This window comes from Populus alba, chromosome 4 (assembly GCF_005239225.2).
Source record: "Populus alba chromosome 4, ASM523922v2, whole genome shotgun sequence".
NCBI lineage: Eukaryota > Viridiplantae > Streptophyta > Magnoliopsida > Malpighiales > Salicaceae > Populus > Populus alba.
In genome coordinates this window covers 19156232-19178432 of record NC_133287.1, presented here as the reverse complement: position 1 = coordinate 19178432, position 22201 = coordinate 19156232, and the positions used below count along the sequence as shown (strand labels likewise).

At 34.8% G+C, this 22201-nt stretch overlaps 3 protein-coding genes and 1 pseudogene across 6 annotated transcripts; 2 read left to right on the top strand and 2 right to left on the bottom strand.

Annotated features, from left to right (window-relative positions):
• Positions 1-4179: 4179 nt before the first annotated feature.
• Positions 4180-6680, top strand: LOC118060409 (cucurbitadienol 11-hydroxylase). The gene is made up of 9 exons (XM_073408918.1): positions 4180-4379; positions 4469-4805; positions 4892-5029; positions 5120-5371; positions 5473-5565; positions 5674-5752; positions 5848-5954; positions 6041-6168; positions 6508-6680. The coding sequence occupies exons 1-9, from the start codon at positions 4180-4182 to the stop codon at positions 6599-6601; spliced, it is 1428 nt and encodes a 475-aa protein (XP_073265019.1). The 3' UTR covers positions 6602-6680.
• A 2188-nt stretch (positions 6681-8868) lies between these two features.
• LOC118060419 (26S proteasome non-ATPase regulatory subunit 1 homolog A-like) lies at positions 8869-11287 on the top strand (annotated as a pseudogene).
• Positions 10485-16862, bottom strand: LOC118060203 (protein DETOXIFICATION 45, chloroplastic). 4 transcript variants are annotated; one of them, XM_073408774.1, is made up of 15 exons: positions 16676-16862; positions 15924-16341; positions 15382-15524; positions 15130-15273; positions 14827-14999; positions 14503-14638; positions 14081-14177; positions 13881-13981; positions 13577-13740; positions 12751-12822; positions 12539-12655; positions 12342-12437; positions 12139-12257; positions 11674-11731; positions 10485-10621 (listed from the first exon to the last, which is right to left on the bottom strand). In XM_073408774.1, the coding sequence occupies exons 2-14, from the start codon at positions 16274-16276 to the stop codon at positions 11674-11676; spliced, it is 1773 nt and encodes a 590-aa protein (XP_073264875.1). In that variant the 5' UTR covers positions 16277-16341; positions 16676-16862; the 3' UTR covers positions 10485-10621. The 4 variants fall into 4 exon arrangements, with proteins under 4 accessions (XP_073264875.1, XP_034929283.1, XP_034929327.1 ...); XM_035073392.2 differs by lacking the exon at positions 10485-10621 and adding an exon at positions 10656-11119; XM_035073436.2 differs by lacking the exon at positions 10485-10621 and having other exon boundaries at positions 11437-11731; positions 15924-16326.
• A 1163-nt stretch (positions 16863-18025) lies between these two features.
• LOC118060236 (lysM domain-containing GPI-anchored protein 2) lies at positions 18026-20891 on the bottom strand. The gene is made up of 4 exons (XM_035073443.2): positions 20108-20891; positions 18672-18792; positions 18372-18571; positions 18026-18245 (listed from the first exon to the last, which is right to left on the bottom strand). Exons 1-4 carry the CDS (start codon positions 20751-20753, stop codon positions 18154-18156), a joined length of 1059 nt encoding a protein of 352 aa, XP_034929334.1. The 5' UTR covers positions 20754-20891; the 3' UTR covers positions 18026-18153.
• Between the last annotated feature and the right edge of the window lie 1310 nt (positions 20892-22201).

Genomic DNA, 22201 nt, shown 5'->3' with positions numbered 1-22201 from the left:
GTGCAAACATACTAAACTGAGCTTGTTTAACCTGAAGCCCTCCCGTTGACCGGATACCCCTAGCGCCCGATACCCTTAAGGGCATACACTCTCTTCGTGAGCTGCGTAGGATGAAAATTTAATCCGATCTAATTTAATATGAATAAATAAATATGTTTTGGGTTTGATAATAAAAGATAAAAAATAAATATTATTAAATCCAATGCACTTGAATATAAATTAAAATATATATTTATATTATATAAGTATATTTATAGAATATCTGGATTTTTTTAATATAATATAATATATACATATCTTAATATTGACATAAAATATATATATATATATATATATGAATAATATTTATCATTTAATATACATAAAAATACTTCAAATATTTATTAACTATTTTTATTTTTTATTGATTAATAAATAATAGTAGATAGTGGATACTCATTAAATACCTAAACTCGACCCCAATTAATAGTTTATGAATATCTGTAAAAAAAATCATCTCAACCTAATAGTTTAAACAGTTAGGTGAGGTCTCAAGATATGATTTATATTATTTTCTAACACACCTCCTCAAGTGAAAACTCTTTAGATTTGAAAACTTGCATAGACCTACACTATTTTATATTTAATTTTTATCAAATAATAAAAATAATAAAATTAAAACTCGTGACCATTCGATCATTAAAACTCTAATATAATTTTAAAAATCATCTTAATCTTACAAAGTTATTTATTTTCTAACAATATCTAATAGGATATAAACATAAAAAAATTCCAGCGGCAGATACCATTATGATCCCGTGGATGTGCTTTGATGCCCAATTTAACCCAAGATAGTAATCTTTACAGTTTCACAAAAATCAAACAATTATAAATAGCGTTCAGAGAATTTGATGGAAATTAAGGCCCCGTTTGTTTGCTGGAAAGTAGTTTTTTTTTGGAAAGTGAATTCCGAGAAAGTGAATTCCGAGAAAGTAGTTTCCGATGTTTGGTAGTGTAATGGAAAATAAACTGGAAAACACTTTCCAGTGTTTGGTTATGTCATGGAAAATGAGCTGGAAAATAACTTATTAACATTTTATTTTTCTCAAGTTTATTAAAATAATAAGAAACAAATCTTACAAATTAAAAAGTTGAATGAAAATAAAATTGAAAAAAAATATAATTTCATAAATTATCTCAAATAAAATAAATAATAATCAAAATAATAGAGATCAAATCTAAAAAATTAAAAAAAAATAAAAGATGAAGAAATTAAAATAATAATAATAATAATCAACATTTCATAAATTATTTCAAATAAAATAAGTAACAATCAAAAGAATGAGGACCAAATCTAATAGATAAAAATTTTCAATAAAAAAATAATAAGAAAAAAGCAAATAACAATTATAAAAATAAGGACCAAAATTAATATAAAAATAAAATTTTAAGAGATGAAAATTGAAAATAAATATTAAAAACAAAATATATATAGCGATCAAAAGTTTGAGGATCAAATTTGATATAATCAGCAAATAATGACATTTTTAAATTTTTCACAACTTTCGGAAAGTGTTTTCTCCCAAATTTTTTAGGAAAACACTTTCCTGAAAACCAAGTCAAATTTTTCTTTTACTAGAAAGTGTTTTCCATTAACCAACTTTTCTAATTGCAAACAAACACAATAAAGTTTGGAAAGTGATTTCCCGGAAATCACTTTCCGGAAAACATACACAGCTAAAGGAAAAACATTTTCCTGAAAACCAAACCAAATTTTTCATTGACTAAAATTGACGGGAAAGTATTTTCCGTTGACTAACTTTTCTAATGACAAACAAACACAGGAAAGTTTGGAAACTTGTTTCCATAAACCAGTTTCTAAAAAAACAAACGAGGCCTAAATATTTTCAGAGGCTCACTAGATGCCATTGGGTATATTGGTAGGAGTAAAGGTGCAAGAAACAGCTATGAACTTGCTCACGAGGCAGCTCCAAAAGAGTAATCTCTTACAACATAAAGAAATGGACTGGACTAATCAATATCTTTCACTGTTCTCAAATGGGAGGCCGACTCCATGAATTCGAACTTGGGCTAATATAAAACATTTTTTTTCTTTGAGTTGGAACGTACACTTGGTTTTAGTTTTGTTCAATTAGCAAGAACTTCAAGAAATATATGGATCAATGACACCTAGACTAGAAGTTGAACTCCTCGAACATTTCACCAGCTACCTTGCAGTGTCTTTTATCCAAGATTCCTCAGGTTGTCACTACCTTGAATACTTTGTAATGATTATTTTTATTTTAATGGGTATTTGGCCTGTTCTGGCAATTGTGCCCATATAAATATGTACGCGTTCTTTGTGAATTCTCCAAAGTCGTCATTTCTCTGTGTTTGTAATTGCACCTGCTAAAAAATGTGGACAATTGTATTTTGTGCTGTCGCTGTGCTTGTTGTATAGTATACTCACTGGATAAACAAATGGAGGAACCCAGCATGTAATGGGGTTTTGCCTCCTGGTTCCATGGGGTTGCCAATCATCGGAGAGACTCTTGAGTTGATTATTCCAAGTTATTCTCTCGATCTTCACCCTTTCATCAAGAAAAGAATTCAAAGGTAATTCTTGTTTGTGTAGATAGCCACCTGCTACTTGGTCGGGTCACTGGCTTGAGCCAGTAAGCAGGCTGGACCTGTTGGATCTAGCTCGATCCAAAAAAAAAAATTAAAAGGAAAACAAAAAAAGCTGGGCATGGGCCTCAAGCCCAACTGGCCCAATCCCTTTTATTTTTATCCTTTTTTATTTTGATATTCAGCCAAACGACGAGCACCTTCTCCCTCGTATTGTTTTTAAGGTATTTTATTGTATATTTGATCTATGAATTTTTACTGCGAATACAAATCCAGTATACAATACTTTAAAAACATGCATGCATAGATTTAAATTTATCTTATTGGTTTATTCATTGACGCAAGAGTCAGGAATATCATTTATTTTTATTTTATTTTTGGCTACGTAATATTTACCAATACTAGAGTTGAAAGTATTCATAATTGAATATTCACTGACGCAAAAGTCAGAAATATTACAAGGAAACCATCATAGCATAAATCAACAAACTCTTACCAATTTAAGACAAAACTAGCAATGCAGCTTACCTCAAATAAGGTGTGCTAGGGGTGCTAATACTTTTCTTAACCACAACCAGTTACGTACCATAGAATCTTTGTTGACCAGTTAGCATTCCTAGTGACTATAATATTAGCTGGCGACTCCTTAAACAAGATATTTACCCAGAAGAACAAGATGTTATAAATTTGTTCCTTTTCATTTTCATTGAATTATTTTTAAGGTCACCGCGATGTCGGATGCGACACCTTTTGTGCATGGTGACGCCATGATTACATCATGCCGACGTCATCCTCAGTCATGTGGATCAGGTCGTCTGGTATTAGGGCTGGGTCAACCCATTCGGACGAAGAAGACGCGTGGGTAGCCTCTTTGTTGAAGCGTGCGGGCGTGTGTGGCTATGTCTTATGTCAGAAGTTTGCGCCATTTTCACCAGTGTGCTCTTCTCTTTGATACCAATTGTATGGATTTTTTCCAGACCGGTGGTGTTGAGATCATTGCCCATTGGAGGCTTAACACGCTGGCACACAATATTTAACGTAGTTCAGCAAATCGTCTACATCCACACACAAAAATCCATATTATTAGAGATAGAGAAAGGGTACAACATAAATACATAGAGTAGGAGGATCACATCCACTCTAACTCAACTCTCGTTACTCTCACACACATTGCTGCACAAGACAACAGGGTTGCTATCCTTGGCAACCACTCCTCTTTCTCTTTTCATGTATTTCTCTCTTGTTCTCCTCTTTTTTCTAGCTATCTCTTCCACATTGTACTACTTTTTTGGTGCACAATAATGGTGACACCTACTCTAACTCATCTTTAAATGGCTGTTAAACTTACCAAACTTTGACATTTGATAGTTTGCAAATGAGCTGTTGTATTTGTTAACGAATGGTGCAGTTAATGAATAGTTGCTGACCATTAATAGCAACAAACCTAACAACACTTTGTACTGCTTGTATATGGCCTCTTTTCGCAATTGTGTCCGTATAAATATGTACGCGTTCTTTGTGAATTCTCCAAAGTCGTCATTTCTCTGTGTTTGTAATTGTAGCTACTAAAAAATGTGGACAATTGTATTGTGTGCTGTCGCTGTGCTTGTTGTCTACTATACTTACTGGATAAACAAATGGAGGAACCCAGCATGTAATGGGGTTCTGCCTCCTGGTTCCATGGGGTTGCCGATCATCGGAGAGACTCTTGAGTTGATTGTTCCAAGTTATTCTCTCGATCTTCACCATTTCATCAAGAAAAGAATTCAAAGGTAATTGTAATAGTGTCCACCCATATGATATTAGTTCTTTACTTTAATCAAGACATTGCTCGAAAGTATGCAATATAATATTTCCAAATCTTCAGGTATGGACCGATTTTTCGAACAAACATCCTCGGACGACCTGCAGTGGTGTCTGCTGATCCAGAAATCAACCGTTACATCTTACAAAATGAAGGGAAGTTGGTTGAGGTGTGGTATATGGACACATTCTCTAAGCTTTTCGCTCAAAGCGGTGAATCAAGGACTAATGCTTCTGGTATCATTCACAAATATGCAAGAAGTCTGACTCTGACTCATTTTGGTTCTGAGAACCTTAAGGAAAGGTTGCTTCCTCAAGTTGAAAACATTGTTAGCAAGTCCTTGCAAATGTGGTCTAGCGACCCATCGGTTGATGTCAAAGCGGCTCTTTCAATTGTAAATTCCAAGCTCATTGATAGACTCTGATCACTTCTAACGAACACGTATGTTATGCTGTCTGATAACTTTTCTTGCCATTGCAGGCGGTTTGTGACTTTACTGCGAAACAGCTTTTTGGCTATGATGCTGAAAACTCATCAGAAAAGTTCACTAAGGTCATAGATGTCTTCATATCCTGGCCCCTGAACATCCCTGGCACAACTTACCACAAATGTTTAAAGGTAGTTAAAATAGATAAATAAAAAAGATCCTCACCTTAAACTTTGTTTTGGATCATAGAACCAATCAATTTCTTACATCTTAATGTTCAGGACAAAGATAGCACGCTAAGTGTCTTGAGGAATACACTGAAGGAAAGAGTGAATTCACCAGCAGAATCACGACGAGGAGATTTCCTTGATCAAATCATAGCTGATATGGATAAAGAAAAGTTCCTAACTGAAGATTTTACTGTAAATCTGATCTTCGCGATTTTATTCGCGAGCTTCGAGTCGATTTCAGCAGCACTGACACTATCCCTGAAGTTAATTGGAGACCATCCTTCAGTGTTAGAGGAGTTGACAGTAAGTCTATGCAGTTTATATCAACAATTTAATTGTTAGCTCCCAACCACTAATTTATAACTTGATAGTTTAAACCTGGCATTGCTGATTAATTTTACCAGGTTGAGCATGAAGCGATTCTGAAAAACAGAGAGAATCCTGATTCCCCACTTACATGGGCTGAATATAATAACTCAATGACTTTTACACTTCAGGCATGTCCTCTAACCCCATTGGATTTCTCTTTTCCTTTTAGTCAATTCGATCCATTGCAAGTTGCAATAATCTCACAGAATCTGGATTGATTGGGGGTGAAATCACAGGTAATCAATGAAACCCTTAGGCTGGGAAATGTTGCGCCTGGATTGTTAAGAAGAGCATTGCAAGATATGCAAGTGGAAGGTAAGATGTTGTTGATGACATTCAATGTCTTCTTAATTTTTGATTGCATAATGTTATGATCAAGTTTCTGACGAGAGGGGATTATATTTGATCAGGATATACAATTCCTGCGGGTTGGGTTATCATGGTTGTAAATTCTGCCCTTCATTTAAACCCCGCCACGTTCAAGGATCCACTTGAGTTTAACCCTTGGAGATGGAAGGTATACATGTTATTCCACAATGAAACAAAATTGAATGCAAAATACCCACAGAATCTACATCTGTTAATGCTGGATGAAAAACGCAGGACTTCGATTCGTATACTGTTTCTAAGAACTTGATGCCTTTCGGTGGAGGAAGGAGACAATGTGCAGGATCAGAATTCACTAAATTGTTCATGGCAATCTTCCTTCACAAATTGGTCACCAAATATAGGTCAATTTTAATATTTTCTTCTTTTTTTTGGTAAAAATGGGGATCAAAGACCCTAAAAAACTATATTAAACGAGGAAAAATGGACCCAATATACATGCTTGACCTGAACCTCCCAAATCTTATCAAGAAGGATTTTAGCTTTGCGAAGCAAGCTCGAATTTGCAACAGAAGTAGTAACTTGTGCCTTCGTTATGAGTTAAACTGCAATAACCGAGTCTGATTCAAGAATGATTCTACACGTAAACTGTTTTTTTTTCCTTAATCTTTGTTCACGTAACCAAATTTGTTTCATTTAAATCGTCGCTAATATATAGCTTTCTGGGTTTTGATTTCTAATAGGTGGAATATAATCAAGCAAGGAAACATTGGCAGAAATCCTATTATGGGATTTGGAGATGGCATCCACATAAGTTTCTCACCAAAGGACAAGTAATCAAAGACATTTGTAATATTTCAAGATTTAGTGTTGTGATCAAGTATATTTATATCTTCCATGTAACCAATAAGTATCTCCCGTCTCATCTCTTGAGATTGTTCTAAGCTTTCAGCCTCCTTTAATTTTATATTCAAGCAAATTAATGTCTAATAAGTTGAATAAAATATATACATGCAAGTGCTATATTGACATATTTCAATTATATGCATCATTTAGTTCCTTTCTTTTAATATGATTTCATGACGAAATGCGATTATACTTGTTAGAATTCAAATATTAGTATCAATATGAATAATTTATCTTTGATTGAATTTGAGCAATGAATTGTGTTTCATAACATTAAATATAGATTGATAATATAGATATACCACTCAATTCTAGCCTTGGATTGCTCCAAGTTAATTTGTTGATTGGAGGGTCAATTTATTTTTTTCATTAAAATAATATTATTTGAGTGTTTTTTTAAAAAAAGTTAATATCATATTAATTTTGAAAAAAACCCTAAGAACAACAACGTTTTGATAAAAAGAATTCCATTTAAAATAAAACTAAGCTTGTGTTAGAGTTTGTATTAGTAATTTTGAGAATGCTTATAAAGCTAAAAAAAATGCGAAAGTAATGTCAGGTGGATACTAACACTGTTAAATTTAAGACCCGGGAATTAAACTGAAACATCGTATACTTGACTGAAAACAAGAGAGAGAAAAACAATAAATAAATACTGGGGCAAGTACCTGACTCTACAGTACCTGACTTTGTTTGCAAGTAACCAGAATAACCAAAGTTCTTTCTTTTCATTGCTCAAATCTTTGTTTCTCTTCAAAAACTGGATTTTGGGTCTTGAATTTTTTCTGGTTTTTGCAATGGCTAAGGTAATGAATTCGGTTTCTGGATTACTGTCAATGCTTAAAGATGACAACCCAGTAATAAAGCAGCAAGCTTTACGCAATCTTAACAACTTTGTTGATGTCTTTTGGCCTGATCAATCTCCAACAGTGTCCCCATTACGTAAATATCACTCATAAATACCCTTTTTCTTTCTCTTTAAGAATTTTTGTGTTTTGGGCTTTTTCTTGTTTTTGTTTTTGAAGCTTTTGGTTTATAAAGTTTGGAACTTTGGCTTTTTCTATCTGTTTCTCATTGTCTTCGATATTAGGGAAAAGCATTGCAGCTTTAACGGTTTATATTGCAGTTATGGTGGTTTCTTTGAAGGTTTTGTTTCCTTTTAGCAATGACTGATCGTTTCTTGTTTCTTGTTTTTTTCTTTTTGTTCTGTCCCTTTTCTTTTTTTGTAGTGCTGAATATTTTCCTGCGCACAATGCAATCATTATTTGGTCGTGTTTCTTTCATTAGCTTTATTGTCACACGGGCGAATGTGATGATTCGTTATCTTATGCCCTTGGAGCTGGTTCCCTGTTGTATATTTCAGAGGATTCTGATCAATTTGCGTTGAAACTAGTGGTATTTGAAGGATTAGAAATTTGGTTCGTGTTACAATTACCTTGAAGAGATGCTGTTTGATGGAAATGTTGGAAAGTTTAGGCCAAATATCAACATCATTTGCTTACTTGAGATCGCTTTAGTTTGATGCTTTAAGGTTTGAGGATGCTTCCCTGTTTTACTTGCCCTACTTTTGCCTTTGTTGCTATATTCAGCTAAGGCTATAGATCAGTATGCCAGGCTGAAATCCAAGGCAACTGAATCAAGTCCTGACCAATAGATGCTGGAAGAGATTGTGGAGAGAATGCTGGATAAGTATGTAGATGTGAATTTCTCTTTGATAATCGGTAAGTCTCTGTGGCTCTTTTCTTACCATTCATTCACTTAGGTGTATCGAACATAGAGAATAACAACAAGCTGTGGGAACTGTAATAGAATGCCGAAGATTAGATAAACTTGTGGAAGCATTCGAAAGAAGTGATATTTTTCATGGAACTCTATCATATTGAATCAACGCTTGTCATTCTTTCATTGATCGTAGAGTGTATCGGCATGAGGTAAGGGGTTCATTGAGCTGGCTCAACAAAGATCTCTAATCAGTGTGTGTGTTATGGTCATTGCACCAAAGTGATCCTACACGTGTTTGTGCACCACTGTTTGGAATGTTCATGCATGTTTCTGAGTTCTTACACTCTACTCTATTTATATTTAGTAATATGACTGCTTGGATGGAGTCGACAGTGTAGTTAGAAAGTCATGTATGTGTCCTGCCACCTTGTATTGAAGGAAAATAGTGACATGCACAAAAGGTGGTGCACTCTGCTATGGATCTCGACTATGCTAACCACGGGGAGGAAATCAAGCAATGTATTCGTGATAGCCTTCGTGGTACCAATGTCAAGGTGTGATTACTGCTTTATGTCTATTACAGATTCATTTTGGAGCCAAAACGTAGGGTGATTATAAAATTGATTTGAAATGTTTTTATGCAGGTTCTTCAACATGGTGCATGCTTAGGTCTTGGATTGGCAGCTCTAGGAACGGCTGGTGAAAATAACTATGATGACATCAAAAATGTGTTGCATGCTGACAGTGCTGTGACTGGAGAAGCTGCTGGCATAAGCATGGGTTTGCTCATGGTTGGAACTGCAAGCGAGATGCTTGCTTGTGTTCGTCAGACACAACATGAGAAGCTTACTAGGTAAATCTAATATTCATATTCTGTGAACGGAGCTAGGCCATCGACGATCCTTTTCCACTTTATTTATACTGTGGTCATATGCTGCAGGGAACTTGCATTGGGAATAGCCCTTACAGTTTATGGAAGAGAAAGGAAGCAGACACTAATTGAAAGGCTGACTCGGGATCAAGATCCTATACTTCGTTATGGTGGTATGTATGCTTTGGCATTGGCCTACAGGGGAACATCATACAATAACGTCATTCTCCGGTTGCTGTACTTCGCTGCATTAGATGTAAATGATGACGTTAGGTGAACTGCTGCTCTTGCACTTGGATTTGTCCTCAACTCTGAGCCAGAGCAGGTTGGTTCTTTCTCTCTTCCATAAAATTTTATGCTCCATGATCCAATTTTTACTATTGATATTCTCATCCAATAAGGTAGTGCTTGCTTCTAATGTCTGATTAAAATAATTACTCATTTCCTTGATCTAATTATACTGTTCTTTGAATTTTAGCTTTCTAGTTCTCCCTTCATTTTCATTTTTATTTTTTATTTTTGTACTTCTAATATCGCTGGAGCTGTAAATTGTGGTAAATCTCACTGCACCTTGAAACTGCGGACTCCTCAAATTGTCTCCATGATATGGGAATCCTACAACCCTCATGTACGATATGGTGCAGCTCTCGCAGTAGGCATTTCCCGTGCAGGCACATGCTTGAGTGACGCTATATCATTGCTAGAACCTCTGACATCAGATGCTGTTGATTTTGTTTGTCAAGGTGCATTTATTGCTTTGGAAATGGTCATGGTCCAGATGAATGGAGCCAGTGATTCTCGTGGTGCAACATTCAGGTATTCCACTACAATATCTTACTTTTCTGTGTCATCTTATGTAAGACCGACTTTTAATGTATTTTTGCTATTTTATTGAAGGCAACAGTTGGAAAATATAATTCTTGATAAGCAGAAAGGATACATGAGCAAGATGGAAGCTATCCTGGCTTCTGGAATACTTAATGCTGGTGGGAGGAATGTGACCACAAGATTACTTTCGAAGACAAAACATGATAAAGTCGCTGCAGTTGTAGGCCTGGCTGTTTTCTGACAGTTTTGGCATTGACACCCCCTCGTATATTCCATAAGCCTATCATTCTCCCCTACAGCCTTTATTGGGCTGGAATATGACCTGAAAGATAAAGGGTTTGAGTTCCTATCAAATGCAAAACCTTCTCTGTTTGGGGATCCAAAACCAGCCACTGTTCCTGCCACTGCCCCTGCTGTGGCACTTCCTCCTGCAGTTCTGTCAACATCAGCCAAGGCTGAAGCTACAGCCAATAGAAAAGCGGACCGGAAAGCTAACGCTGGAAAGGCCGATGGGAAAGAGTCTTTTCCTGCTGCAAAAGATGCAGGAAAAGGGAAATCATCAACTGAAAAAAACGGCGATCCCTTGCAGGTAAAATTGATGTTTACTTGTAAACTGCTGTTTCATTATGGTTTCAGGAATTTTGAGGAATCTATAGAACAAGACACTGTTATCATTTTTTTCCTCACACACACTTTGTTAAGATTTAGAAATCACCACCAGAATTAATTTAATTGTCACGTCTAGATTACTAATCATCATGTTTGATTGCTTCTTTTGCCAGGGTGGTTCCTGCTCAGGAAAAATTTATTAAATTTCTGGAAGATAGCAGATATGATCCCGTGAAGTCAGCGCCTTCAGGTTTTGTCCTCCTGAGTGATTTGCAGCCAAGTGAGCCTGAGGTGTTTTCATCTAAAAACAATCCATCTACAGTGTCACCTGCTGCTGATGATTCAATTACTGGAGAGCAAGGTTCGGCAGTCATGGATGTTGACGAGAAACCCCAGCCTCCTCAAACCTTTAAGAGCACCTGATGATTTGGGTGGTCAGGAAATTTTCTCCCTTATTTTGGAATATTTCAAGTACACTTAAAAATAATACTGAAATGCCTTGTTGAAGTGGCTAAGTGGTTAAATGCCAAAGTGAGCCATTTATGGCTATCAACAATCAAGCCAGCAGTTGACTTGATTTCTTGAAATCAACTCCATTTGACATATAAGGGTATTAAGGCTGTCCTTATACGGAGGCTGACCAATTAAGTTTTCTTTGTGAAAATGGTGTCTTCCTTGTCCTCATCCTCCATGGGCATCAATTTTCAAAGCTGATGCAAGGTTAATAGCCTCTACATCGAACATCATTTTATATTTCATCCTCTGATGGTATCAACGTTAAGGCAATTGGCAAGGGCCAAAATATATTTTAGTAGGGCATTTTATGTTTTTAGGTTAATAACTTTCAGCAGAATTGAGTCCAATAATTCTTCTTTTGTGAAGACTTTCAGAAATCAAAATTAAGCAACTAAGTAATTACAGGGGGGAGGATTAAAATAGAAAATGGGCAGCCTGAATCTGAACTTTAACCAACCTAAACAGTCTCTAAATCCTTGTGCATGAACCACCACGGACCAGATTTTGAAAGTATTCTGAAAAGGAAAATAAACCACTGTAAGGAGGAAGGAGCATTTATGTAAAAAATAGCACCAAACTGAAAATGTCAAGTCTGTATAGTGCAGAAGCATAATAACAGGGGGGTATGCCTTGGCATGTTATTCAAATGCTGGACATTGAGGACTCGCTTAAAAAACTTGGCCACGCATATACGAGGCTATGAATACAATGAAGAATGATAATGCATCACTAATTTAGTGGAATTGTTAGTTAACCATTTATTCGACAGAGTTACACCCATAACTAGAAATAGATTAATGACTAGGCCACACTAATTTTCAAAAAAAAAAAAGAAGCATCATTCCTTAACCATAAACTCTTGCTGCAAACTCAGTCTTTGCTCATGAAAATAAAAATTTACACCAAATATTGTTCAACTAACCTCAAACATCCTGCTGCTGTACGCAAACCCATGAAGAGAGCCAAACCAGACCAAACCCCAGGGAGCCCCTTAATTGGAGCATAAAGCAGAAAGGCGGATGATATTAATCCAACCAACATCTGTAGATCATTTACCAGACATAAGATTAACCCAAAATGTGGGCATTTGGGAAAAGAAAAGGACATTACAGAGTTGTAGCTTACCATAGATTTCGCCGCATATGGAAAGTCAGAAACACCATAATGAAGACCATCAAAAATAAAAGCTAGGGCATTGATAGGTTGACTAGCACTAACAAACTGGAAAGTTTTAAAATCAAATTACTACAAATATGGAGCACTCAGATAAACAAAACCATGTAAAATCTGAAAGAAACACCAATAGAGATTAGCACACATACCAATATCCCAGTTCTTACAATTCCTAATACATCAGCATCCTTGGTGAACAAGGTGGCTATGGAACCAAAAGATACACCCAGAATTGCAGCCAATGAAACACCAACAACTAGTCCAATCTAGGAAAACATGCACATCAAGCTATGAGCAAATTGAGAAAATAAGTTATCCCACGGTATAAACTCAGAATAACAGAAGGGCCAAGAAATCCCACCTTTAAAACAAATTTTGTGACTTCTTTCACAGTTTTGTGGTCACCTTCTGATGAGTAACTTGCAATTAGAGCCTACAAAATAGATAGGTTGGGCAACAAGAGAACAATAAATAATGTGTGGAACCACCAGCTAAGTATTTGATGTGGAAGGGAACTAAAAATTACAGACATGTCAAATGGGAGTTCATATCAACTTGTTGGAAATGCATAACTTCCATATGCACAGTATGGAATTAGTTCAGAAGCAATTTATTTGGGTATGTATATTCCTTCTAGTACTAACATATCAGCTATACTTCTATTCTTATATGGATTCCATGCTTCAAACACAAATATACATTCAGATGAGAAATTCAAAAGAATATATAGTGATTAAAAATAAGGAACTAAAATGGATACTAGAGTATAAACAAGTAGATATAAGTTGTGATGATATGTTGATGAGATGACTTTAATGAAGAGAATGTTGTACCTGAGCATGCATCTATGAGAAGAGACGCAAATGTACATTCGTGTGAGAGAAATTCAAATGAATCTATAGTGATTAAAAATAAGGAACTACAATGATACTAGAGTATAAACAAGTAGATATAAGTTGTGATGATATGTTGATAAGATGACTTTAATGAAGATAATGCTGTGCCTGACCAGATGCAGCCAGTGCATCTGTGAGAAGAGGCATTAATATACATTCAGATGAGAGAAATTCAAATGAATCTATAGTGATTCAAAATAAGGAACTAAAATATATACTGGAGTATAAACAAGTAGTTATAAGTCGTGATGATATTTTGACAAGATGACTTTAATGACGAGAAAGTTGTACCTGACCAGATGAAGCCAGTGCATCTGTGAGAAGAGAAACAGCCAACCATATTTGCATACATATCTGATGTGCAGCCATTGCTACTGCACCTTGACGGGCCGCCATTGAAGTGGCCAATGTCATGGTAGTTAAAACAGCAAGAGTCCTTCCAATAAGAAAGCCACCTATAAGAGGAAAAGGAACCTCAGGAAAACAAGATAAAAATACAGTAATATTAGGCATGAAGTAGAGATCAGTAAACATCATAACAGAATAGCAGTTGAGTCTCATTTAGTTTAGATTCCAATTTAAGGAAAAAACTCACCAGATTTCATGTAGACACCAAATTGGAGCCCTCCAACCTTTGGAGGTAATAATATAACCCTCTTATTTAGATGCCAAACCATCAAAAAGGTGACAAGGTATCTAGAACATGAAACATTTAATGAAATTATTGTTAAGCATTTGTCAGAAAAATGTATTTGAAGAACTTTATTAATTCTCAGAGAACATAGAGAAACATACTGTGACACTACTGTGGAAATAGCTGCTCCAGTCACACCCAACTTAAGATAATACATGAGTATGGGAAATAAAAATATAGCTGATAAATTACCCAAGCCTGCATGTGGAAGAACTACATTAATAATCGGGAGAGACATAACAAGATTTTTTCTTCCTTCAAAATTGAAAAGAAAAGAAGAGAGCGGACATAACAAGATTTCTTCTTCCTTCAAAATTGAAAAGAAAAGAAGAGAGCGGGCCATTCTAGATTAATTATTGAGTGAGGGGGAGAGAGAGCTGCAAGACAGAGATGGAACGAGCAATACAACAATATCTTTCCAAGTATTCATCATATTAATTTTATTTCGCCCTCCAAACAGTTAAAGAGCCACATATTTACGTCAAGATTTAGTGAGAAAATCAAATGTGAACTAAACAATTACCAAGACAAAATACAGGGGTTTTAGTATCCTTGAAGCCACGAAAAATGCCTTGAAGAGCCAAGGAGACCACAACAGCTGGAGCACCAAGAGCTCTTAGTGAAAGAAATCGTTCTGCAGGAATTCGCATTGGTGAATCCTGTTCAGAATATGATAAAGCTTGAAATTCTCTCAGAAAATGATTGATCTCAAAATGTACAAACAGCATTTACATGAACATCTACTTTTTTTATGAACGAGTCTTCACAGGAAGCTATAGATGGCCACAGAGAAAGATGCTTAAGATCAAATGAAATGTCACGTGAATTTGGTATGTGTAAAACTTACCATGGTTATGCCCATCAAGTTGAGAAAAGATCCGCATCCCAGAGACAAGGCTAAAGCCTCAAAGATTCCTATCCCAATAGCTAATATTAAAGCAGTGGACACAGAGGATAGTTGCTTTCTTTCAACCATCCCAATAGGTTTACCATTAGTACTGTCTTCTTGGATGCCATTTTCTGTATAACCCATCCATATAAATATAATCATCTAAAATCGTTGGAACTTAATTTCAGTACTTGCTGCACTGTGACAATGCCCGTGTTCAAAATGGTAATCAAAACATCAAGAACGTGTATAAACTTATACCTGAAATAGAATCTTTGGTTGCATTCTTTGCAATGTCTTCAGCCACAAAAGATGTTGCCACACTTAGAAGAGGAATATTGAATAGCTTTGATACATTGTTAAATATCATAATAGAAACACCAGCAGAACCCAACTCTACTGGACCTAAGAAAACAAGATCAGGGCAAAGGTTAAACAGATCAGTAATCAGAGACAAAGAACCAGTAAGCATAATCACACAAAGAAAGCTACAATGCAGGGGCAGATCGAAACCTAATCTGCCAATATACGCTGTCTCCATCAACTGGGAAAAAGGATCAATAGCCTGTCCAGCAATTGCAGGCAAAGAAAGCATTATAAGCTCGCATCTGACATCTGAAGAACATGGTTGATTGATCAGAACCCCAATTGACTCCCTGCAAACAAAATTAAGAAAGCAAGTACCATCACATATGAATAATCCTTAGATTGCCGAAGCAACATGATCAATCATAGAAGGAAGGAAGCATGCTATGTAGAAAAAGACTAATGCCGCTTCAATTTGATGAAATTTGTAACCAATGGAACATGATTGATACTAATTTATCTTCTCGATTAAGAAAAACAGTTTCAATACTAACACAGAAAAAAGGAGGGAATGTCCTTCAAATACTTTCAAAATCTTACAATGATGACATTCTAAACCAAACAATGAGCGGAATTTTACAATATCAAATTCATAAAAACACATGAACAACAACTACATGAAAGCATCTTTTTAATATCCAGAACAAAAAATAATGAAACGTGACTAAAAGATGCAGTTTCATTCTTACCTTTCTTCACCTCTCGAACCATTGATAATGCCGCGCTTGTTTTCTTCTAAAACCAATCTCTCCTGCTCATCAGTGGATTCCACACCATACCCAGAACTTGACTGACAACAAACCACCCCAAATCGCGCCTTCCGATGTCTAATCACCAGAGGCGACAAAGAATTCTTCTGCTCGGCACACAAATGACACTTTCTCGACACAATATCTCCACCCCCTAATCCTTTAGCAACTTTACTTTGATTCAACAAACAAAATTTCCTTTTTCCTTTTGTTAATCGACTCTGTTCACCACTACTTCTACTTGTCAATCCTCTGTAAAGTGATTTGCCACTGAATTGTCCAGTACTAGCCATTTCTAGCGAATTAATTATCTCTATGAACTTCAATATCAGATAATCAACTTCTAAGGAAAAAATAACTGTCAATTTTCAAAAAAAATCTAAATACATAGCAGTTATTTTCCATTAAAAAATTTACTATATAAAAAAAATAAAAAATAAATTAAAAAAAAAAAAAAAAAACGAAAAGGGAATTTATTATATATTTTCCATTAAGAAAGACAAAATTTTATCGGGTTTGTGAAACGAAAAACAGAGTATAGAAACAAAACGATCGAAGAAACAAACTTTTTCCATGCAATTGCATGAAGAATGGGAATTTGAGTCAAGGAAGAACAGTGTGGTTTTGGCCAGAAAAAAAAAAAAATAGACAGAATATCAAGAAAAGGAGCATAAAAGAGAGAAAGGCTTTACCTTTTCTTGTTGGTGAAGATGATAACGAGAGGGTTTTGTTACGGTTTTGAGGGTTTCTTTTATTGGAAAGTTTAAGAGATGAAGACAAGAGAAGACATCGTTAACTTTGCCAATTTTATCAGCATCGTCATGACCGAAATGTCTGTCTGTCTAAGTTGCATGTCGCTGTCAACCGAACTGAAACTCACGAAAACATAACTGTTTATATAGTGGACCTACTTTTTAAGCGGTTGCTCTATTATGGGCTTTCTTTAGAAACATTCGGCCGAATTATGGGCTTTTCTTAGGGATGGCAATTTAGCCCACTTTGAAAAAAAACCGGACTTTTACCTTATCCGCTTGGATGGGCTTCTGACTCAGATCCGTACCCGACCGGATCTATCCAGTAATAAATAATATTACTTTTTTAGTCAAATGGTATTATATTATATTAAAAAATTAAATTATTATATTGTTTTGTCCTTCATAAGACAAAAGTCTTGGCGTCTGTGTATAATGCATGAATATTGTAAAATATTACAAATCTTAGGACCTATATTACTTTTTTGGTCAAATGGTATTATATTATATTAAAAAAATTAAATTATTATATAAATTGTTCTGTCCTTCATAAGACAAAAGTCTTGGTGTCTGTGTATGATGCATGAATATTGTAAAAATATTGCAAATCTTAGGACCTACGTACAAGGAGATTTGTTAAAAAAAAAAAAAAAACTTAATACACTATACTATTTAGAATCATTAAAAAGAATTAATTTTAATTGATATAAAAAAATGCTTCGAGAATTCTCTCTTAAATGTTGAATCACAGAACAAATAAACTTTCAAATTAATGATGCTTCGTCGTCAAACAAGAAGCATTTTGTGGGAAAACAGTTTTTGCCTCTTTGGTAGTTTGATCTTTGGCGATAAGGGCAAGAAATTCACAGCTATTTGTTTCTATATTTTAAAAATATTTAAAAAAAAATTAAATTTTTTTTATTTTTTTATTAACTTCAAATTAATATATTTTTAGTATTTTTAAATTATTTTAATATACTAATATTAAAAATAATTTTTTTAAAAAAAAAAAAAACATCATTAATATTTATTTTAACAATAAAAATTATTTAAAAAATAACCATAATCACACTGCAAACAGACTCTCAATCCTTAAATGCTTGTCGTCCACTCTGTCTACCATCTAGCTAGGATTTGGTTCCTGCTTTGGAACAAGAAGAAACACAAGAGGGAACAGCTGTTGCTCGAGAGCTATGTAAGTTGTAACCCAATGGACCAAATTACACCTTAAGCTAAGATTTAACACTGTAAGCTGGAGAATCTTAAGCTAGCAATTCCTCCCGACTTCCCTTGTTTGTTAAATAAATAATTTCTTATTCATATGCCCCAACATCAAGAAACAGAATTTCTCCACGTTACAAGTGTATTCTTACATAAACCCAAGAAAGCATTCTTAGAGAAGCACCATTTCTTACTAATCAAAGAAGATACACAAGAAGAAGAATCAGGTGAAGAGAGATGAACAAGTAGTTCCAACTCAAACCAGTCCTTGAAGCATAACTGCCGGGAGCTGTTTTGTCCACAATAAAAAAACACAACATCGTAAGTTTCCAATCATCACGTTAAACCAACCCTCGAAGAATACTACATGCAGCAGTTTGGTAACATAGTTAGCAGTGTTATTGTGAGAAGTTACCTGCGGTAACTGGACAAGCGGACCGTGTGGCGAGAGTTGTGAAGATGCTTTGGTTCTTGATAAAACCGGCATAGGCACAGGTTGTGACGTTGCAACCAGAAGTTGTCGAGTTGTCGATGGATAACAAGCCACCTTCACATTGCATAGCAGGGCAAGTTGACCAGTTGGATGGTTTAATCCCAGATGCTTCACATTGTAATCTGGAAATGTGAGAAAAGAATTATCCAAATCAAAAATTCTCATGATACCCACTTGAGTGAATTTTTCAACACAACAAAGCCATTTGTGCATCAAACTTACGTCCAGTTGTTTGCAGCATCACACTTGCATTTAACACAATTGTTTGCAGTGAAGAAATAGGTGTTGTTAGGAACAAGTAGTGGATAATCTACCGAGTCACTTCTCACCGATGAATTGCAAGCTGTCAATTGACATGATAGGCACATTAAAGAATAACACAGACATTCGAAGACAAACAAGATCAAGAAAGTACAGTGCACTGTCTGAGAATTTTATAGCACTCAATAATTTAGTCATAATACAAACATTAATCGGTCCAAGATGTAGACTGACACTTAACAGCAGGAAACAATAATAATGCTCAGAGGATGAGCTGTTAACAACTATCATTCAATCTCCACCTTGAAATTCAAATGCACGAATGCACATTCCTGAAAATGTTTGGCAAATAAAAGTATTCGATCACGTATAGCAAAATTAGAATTATTAAATGTGCATGGGATGCACATATAATGCCAATGAGCCTGTAGCCTGTAGCCTGTAGCTCAACCCGCATCCCGTGCACCCATCTCCCTAAGATGTCTCGGTTTCGATCCTCTTCCTTGCTTTCCATGAGATAGAGTAGTAAATATCCTGGCAACATACAGAATCAAACAACATCGCACATCGCCTAGCTAAAACTATAGAAGTATTGATTCCCAGCAGAAATGTGAACGCATACTGCACGAGACGTATCTTTTTAGATATGAAGCCTCTTTGCGTAGCATAAGGAGCCAAGAAGACCAACTTGTCATGTGAAATAAAGGGCCCATGGATCATACTTTACGTTGTTTGCAAAACTGTGCACACCCTAATCAGTGGGCAGGAAAGGTTGAAGACGGGTATGGTAGGGACCATACAGATTCAATAAGTTGAAAAGACTGGCTGTACCTCACTGCCATTCATCTTGAGATCATACCAAGCCACACGGTGTGAAATGGTGCCTTTTCTCTATCGGATAATAATAATTATTTGCCACTTTCTAACATTTTAATCGCTATTACTCCAAGCAAACAAAAAGCAAAACAAAATCAAGGAATATCCACTCAGAAAGCAAATCCAAATTTATATATGCCCACTTCTTCAACCACTTTCTCTTAAATATTTCAAGCATCTAATTAAACATCATTGCGAAAGCTACTTAGTCAATTATTTGGAACACGGTTTAAGTTTTTTTTATATTATTGTAAAGTGATGATATTAAAAATAATTTTTTAAAAAATAAAAAATATTATTTTAATATATTTTATATATATAAAAAAAAACTATTTCTAATTTTCTACACTCTCGGCCATTGCCGACATGGTAACAAATATTTCCGAGTAAAATTAGAATGAATAGTTTGTTTTTGCCTGAGCAAAAAAGAAGTGCATCTAAGAGTTGATTGGAAAATATCACTTTAAATCTAAAAATAAAAAACAAATGATGCATCCAAGGTTGAAATTAGATCAGCTTACCTTGCAGAGGGACATCAAGAACTTGACCAGCTAAGAGAGAACTGTCATTAACCCCATTAAGCTTCACTAGTGTATCTGTACTGGTCCCATATGCTTGAGCAATCAACTCCAAAGAACTGCCAGCTTCCACCACGTGTCCATAATGGACAACTTTGACCCCATCAACATCATCACAATTACAAGGTAAAGGAATCCACAACTTCTGCCCAACCTTAATCAGATTAACGTCTGGAATATTATTAACAGCAGCAATTTCTTGGTATGTTACCAATCCTGAGAAAACTTCTGTTGCAATATGAGAAAGCCCGTCATCCTTTTGAACGGTGTAGATTGGTTGCTTGTTTGAGTGACCAGTGTTGTTGATGCACATGCAAGGAAATGAGATTTTGATGGGCTGGTTTGCAGGTATGGTAGAGTTTGGTAACGTGGAGAGAGGGAGGTTGTTGGCAGCTAAGATGGAGTGTATGTTCTTGACGGAGAAGAGGGTTTTGATGTGGGAGAAAGTCGTTGTGTTTGGAGAGATGTAGTCAATGAGAGAATGACACGTGGTGGGTGTGCTACATTTGAAGGTTTGGGAAGAAGATCTTGAGTGGAGCGTGGAGAATAACAGTAGGGTGAGAAGCAGCGGAGTGAAATGGAAACCCATCTTCGCTATGGTGTGATTCCTTGGGAGTTGAAAAGGGCGAGCTCGAGAAGGTGGAGGAAGGAGAAGAGGGGAGAGGGGTGTGGTTTATGAGATGGCAGAAGACCTTGTCTGACATGAAGATATATTGAATTCTTTGAATTTTGATTCCTGGGTCGTTTGCTTTTATTAATTATTAAATATGGGAGGGTGGAATATGTTATATTAATTATTTTAAAAAAATATTTTTTATTATTTTTAAAAAATTATTTTTAATATACTATATCAAAACAATACACAAACATCAAAAAAAATTAAATTTAAAATTAAAAAAATAAAATTCAAATTATTTAAAAATAATTTTAAAATACAAACAAGTTAAGTAATTTAATATTTTTAAAAATTTTATACTTTTTTTTTTAAATAAAAAAAATGGCGCTAGGAGTTCAAGTAATTTATTTACTTAAATGATTAAACATAATCTAGCACAAACTTGGCACTTTGGGGAGCTAGATGGTGGATTACAGTGATATTATTAAATCAACTCCATTCAAAAAAATATAATATATATATATATATATATATATATATATATAGTTTTTTAGATTAAAATTTGAAGTAAAAAATCGTATAAAAATAGAATTAATTTTAATTTGCATATAAATTATATAATTTACAGATAAATCTCTCAAATCTAAAGAGGGTGGAATTAAAACCACAAAATAAGAATTATTCACTTCCGTCTTTGGTCACTAAGCGAATCTTTGGAAGATCTACAGAGACATCCTTGTGATATAAGTTGTGACCAATGAGCATATATCTTAAATTGTTTAAACTTTATTTTTTATGGTAATGATTCGTAATTGTTTATCTATGATTGTCTAATCGATGCATATGTATGATGTACAAGCACATTATTAATATGCAAGTATCATGAAAAACTAGCTAAGATTAAATGTGTATTTAATATCGTGATACATGATGTTTTTCAAAAAAAATTTATTTAAAAATATATTAAAATAATTTTTTTAGATTTTTATTTATCTTTGTTATTAGTGCTGTCAAAATCATCAAAAAGTGATAAGTTCTAAAATTCAATATACTTAGAAATAAAGTTGATATCTTAGATAATTGATTAATCTCTTAGTTCAAACAATATGATTAATTCTTCCTAACCAAGATGTTTGATAACTTAATATGGAAAGCCTAGGTGGTTGAAAGCTAGTAGCAGGGTGGTACATTGTAAGTTAAGGTAGCTGGTAATTGATATTTGTAAAAGGTAGAGACTCTCTTATGATTAAGTTAGGGGTGAGCATTTCTGGTTTAGTTAGAAGGGTTTGCTATGATTTGAAGAATAAATCAAAAAATAGATAGGTCTGGAAAGCTATATATAGTACCACTAGTTTTTTTATTTCTATTTGAAACGGTTTAGTTCAATTTGGTTCAATCCAGTTTATTCTATTTCAGCCTTT